This window comes from Trachymyrmex septentrionalis, unplaced genomic scaffold (assembly GCF_001594115.1).
Source record: "Trachymyrmex septentrionalis isolate Tsep2-gDNA-1 unplaced genomic scaffold, Tsep1.0 scaffold9, whole genome shotgun sequence".
Taxonomy (NCBI): domain Eukaryota; kingdom Metazoa; phylum Arthropoda; class Insecta; order Hymenoptera; family Formicidae; genus Trachymyrmex; species Trachymyrmex septentrionalis.
The window spans coordinates 900774-905451 of record NW_017306091.1 but is presented as its reverse complement, the minus strand read 5'-3'; the positions used below and the strand labels follow the sequence as shown (position 1 = coordinate 905451).

The 4678-nt window shown below is 23.6% G+C and overlaps 1 protein-coding gene across 1 annotated transcript in view; it reads left to right on the top strand.

The window, feature by feature from the left end:
* Positions 1-3251, top strand: part of LOC108755822 (odorant receptor 85b-like) — a 3680-nt gene extending 429 nt beyond the window's left edge. The window contains exons 2-6 of the mRNA XM_018499122.1: positions 501-969; positions 1066-1165; positions 1373-1492; positions 2791-2946; positions 3166-3251. Coding sequence (XP_018354624.1) covers positions 501-969; positions 1066-1165; positions 1373-1492; positions 2791-2946; positions 3166-3219 — 899 coding nt within the window. The 3' untranslated portion in view covers positions 3220-3251. The remainder of the gene's footprint in view (positions 1-500; positions 970-1065; positions 1166-1372; positions 1493-2790; positions 2947-3165) is intronic.
* Positions 3252-4678: the final 1427 nt, after the last annotated feature.

Here is a 4678-nt window from a genome sequence, read left to right as displayed (position 1 = left end):
AAGATCTTATTTATAAAGAAAAAGTACACATATAATGCTAATATATCATATATATATATATATATATATATATATATATATATATATATATGATATATTAGCATTAAATGTGTACTTTTTCTTTATAAATAAGATCTTTTTATAATAAAATCGATTTTGCTAATTTGTTTATAAAAATATTATAGAAGGTTAAAAAATATTATATTATTTTAAACCTATATGTTTGCATATAAATATTCACATATATTCATATAAAGATAAAATATTTACTTTTTATAAATAACAGATTTTGTATGATATCTAATGTATAATAAGATTAATACATTCCAAAATTATCACTTTTATTGATTTAAAAATTTGTAATACTATTTTTCTTGAGGAAACACGAAAATAGTGATGTTATCCATGATTCCATGTTTTTTTTTAATCTTTTACTATTTAATATATTTTAATTCAACAGCGCTATAAAATTATTGTGTATGAAAATGTTTTCTTTTAAGCTAATATACCAATTATGAATATGATCGTGAAGGATTGGATAACATTAAAAAGTGATCAAGAGAGAAGCATGATGATCCAAAGAGCGCAGAAAGCTCGTATAATTTCTATTTGTTCTTATTGTATAATGGCATTAGCATGGTTCTTTATCACAGTATTGCCAATTTTTGGAATGTCAATAAGATTGACTTCTAATATTACTGATCCAGGAAAACTATTGCCAGTACAAACTCATTACATTTATGATATAACAAAAAGGCCGCATTACGAACTGACATTTATTAGTCAAGTCATATATGCAGCAATTGCTATGATAGCTTATTCTGGAATAGATAATTTTCTAAGTCTCTTAATTTTTCACGTATGCGGCCAATTAGACATTCTAAAAAATCGTTTAACACATTTAAATAAGTACATGAATTATCACAAAATGCTAAAATATTGCATAGCAAATCATAATCGTTTGCTTAGGTATGTTACTGGTAAGAAAATATATGGGTGTATAGAAGCAGAATTCATGTAAAACGTGTCGTAAAATATATTAGTACATTAAATATCTTTTAATAGAACTATTGATGTTATTGAAGATACATATAATATAATACTTCTCTCCTTATTTATATATCATGCAATTCTCTTCGCATTTTTCGGATTTCGAATGATTAGTGTAAGTATTTAAATGTTTGGATAAGAATTTATTTAAATAAGTTTACTTAAATTAATAAATAATATTTCGTAAAAAATGTATTAATTTAAATTAACAGATATACAATTTTAATAAAAAATTACTATATCTATGTACTGTAATTTAAAAATTTTTAATTAATGTTATTAAGGAAATTAATTTTTTTCATTTATTTCATAAATTAATTAGCTATTTGATGAAGGAAATGATATGTCGATCACTCATTTAATATATTTCTTCTCCGTCGTTATAAATTTATTTGCACATATGTGCCTATATTGTGCTCTTGGTGAGATTTTAATAGCTCAGGTCAGTTATACATACATATACCATCTCCTCCAGAAAAATGACACAAATAATAAAATATAATATTGTTCAGAAGAAAAGAAAATAGCGTATTTTTAAATTAATTATTTTGGCAATATTAAACATAGAATTAATAAAAAGTTGCTTATTTCAAATTTCAACTTGTGTCACTTTTTCTAATAGAAAGTTGAAGTATATTAAACAATTTGCATATATTATAATATAGAATACAAAAAATTACAATTTGTGTCACTTTTTTGCAAAGATATATTTTTAGAAAAAGAAAAATTTTTTTTTCTATATATATATAGAAAAAAAAATTTTTTATACTTTCAGCACAAAAACTGTTTATTTGGTGCTGAAGGCATAAAAAAAAATTTTTTTATGGTGCAATTTTTAACAGCAACTAAATATTTTGTTTATACGACAAAAAAATAATGTTTGTTTAGCTGCCCTCTCCTTCCACTTACCAAATCTTAATAAATAAATTATATAATAATGAGCTATGTATGTGCTCTCAAAATCAGCGAAAAAAATTTTTTTGCGCTTGTTTTGTTTAGTTAACAAAATTATTTTTTTGTTAAAGTAGGCTGTTAGTCTCCCACGTATTAATAACAACCAATTTGGAAAATCAAATGCACAAGATTTATGCGCTATTTATGCGCTTTCATATTCACATAGTTTCAATTTTTGTGCTGCATCCCTTAAGACATTTCCCTCTTAGAGCAAACAATTATATTCATTCTTAAGTCGTTAAAATTGCAAAATTACGATATCTAACTATGCAAAATATATCGTTATTAATTTATGCGTTACCATTTCCAAGCAATTTCTATTTTTTGCACTGCGTAAGTTTGCAATCTATTATTAATATGTGGAAAACTGATTGGCAGCCTATTCAGCCCCCTCCTCAAAAAAAATTTTTTTAGCTAACTGAAAAATTATTTTTGCGGATTTTGAAAGCGTATAAATAACCCATTATTATAGAATTTATTCATTAAGATTTAATTAAGTAGAAAGAAGAGGCAGCTTTTGCAACATTATCTTTCTGTTTTGTAAATAACAAAAATATTTGTTAATATCAACTAAATAATTTAGTTTATATAAAATTACAGATTTGTTCGGTATATTTTAACAAAAGTTATTTTCAACCAAAATTTTTGTTATTACAACAAAATTTTGGTTTATGAAACAAAACATATTTTTTATTGTTAGTGTTATATGATAATAACTAATTTTTATTTGAATAAATACAATATACATATCAATTGATATCTAAAAGTGCTTCTTATATTTTCAAGTGCAATAAAATATATTATGCAGCATATAACAACAAATGGTACACTCTAAATTCAGAAACTATAGAAGATTTGTTGCTCTTAATGACAAGAGGTTCTAAATCGATCTATCTCACCGCTGGAAAAATGTCTCCTGTTACAATGACTACATTTTGCAGTGTAAGATTAATGTTTGTCCTGAATATTAAAAGAAAAGATATCGATATCACTAAAATTTTATTAAAAATTATTATAGAACTTATACTACATTTTATGTAAAATTCGATTTTTTTATTTTGTTCTATTGATGTACAATTATAGTAATATAAAATATGTATAATTACGATAAATCAAAGTTATATTGTTAACTGTATAACCATTAGAAAATATATTTTTCAGTTTGTGAGATCATCTGTTGGTTATATATCCGTCTTGCACACAATGAAAAGTTGATAAAAAAAATAAGAAAAATGTAAAATTTTTAAATGCGCAATTTTTAATAGAATATTATAAAGCTTGAGAATAAATAAGTCTTCTTGCTTTATTTGTGTAAGACATACTGTGTATTATATTAAGCAATAACAGAAAAATTGAAAATTTAATTTGAATTTAAGAATACCGTTCCATGAATTTTAAAGTTAAAACATCTAGTAAAGTATTAATTTTATTTTAGCACTGATTTTATGCAATATTATGTAATATAGATTAATCAGTTTGGGATGAACTATTAATAGTTTAAACTATTGTAAAAGCAATTTATTTAATAAAAAGTATGTCAAACTAAATCGTTTAGTTTTTATGATGACTTCTTATGTTTTGAACAGTTTTATTCCATATTATGGACAAATATTATATAATATAAAGGTACTCGTTGAAATCATCTCTATTTGATAAAATAAAATAATTTTTTTATATAATATAAAAATTGTTAGCATTAATACTATAGTTTTATATCAAAAAATTCCTAGTTTATTTTCATCTAAGATTTCTAATAATATATAGATATAATATTTTGATTATTAAAAATATTAACCAGTTATATGTATATCCTTTCTGTTTAACATGAAAAATTGAAAAGTAATAATTTTTCCTCCAAGAAATAAAATTTCATAAACAGAGTTAATTTCAACATATTCGTTGTATTTATATAACAAAAAAAATTTTACTGTTATTGATCAATTTCTAACTTTCTAAACAAGTTTCTAGAAAGTTTTATGAATTATTATTAATAATAACTAGGATGCAGGATTAAAATAATTTTCTTTATCAATTTTATTGTGATTAAGTGTATTACACTACATTACAATACGTTATACTAACACTACAATACATTATTATCAAGTGTGATAGATATAACTGGTTACAGTTTGACATTATAGCATAAACTAAGACTGACATCAATCGATCGACAAAAAAAGCATCTATAAACTGTTATTTAAGTTTTTTAATAGAATGTGTAAAACGCAAGTGAGCAGACACGTTATGGCCGTTGTACATTTTTAATGATTCCTCTTTCAAAGTGATCGTCTCTCTCTTAGAGAATATTTTCCACACGCAGTAGGTATTTTTTATTGCATACAAAATGACTTTGCTGCACGAAAAAAAAGCAACTGTCAGTCCCTACTTAACACTCAGTATGGATACTTCAAACTTATTGGAATATCGAGGTGCTTTATTACTATTATCATAATCACAATTGACCAGGATTGTTTCGTAAAGAAAGAATATTTTAGATTAATATAAACATATATGATTATGCGTTCGTTAATAAATTTGAACGTGTTCTCATTTTTATCTTGTATTCTACTACGACAATATAACTTCTATGCAAAACGTTGAAAAAACGTTGCTAAGATGTTGCAATGTTCAATGTTGAAGTGTGAATGTTTTTTCAACGTTATATCTATACATT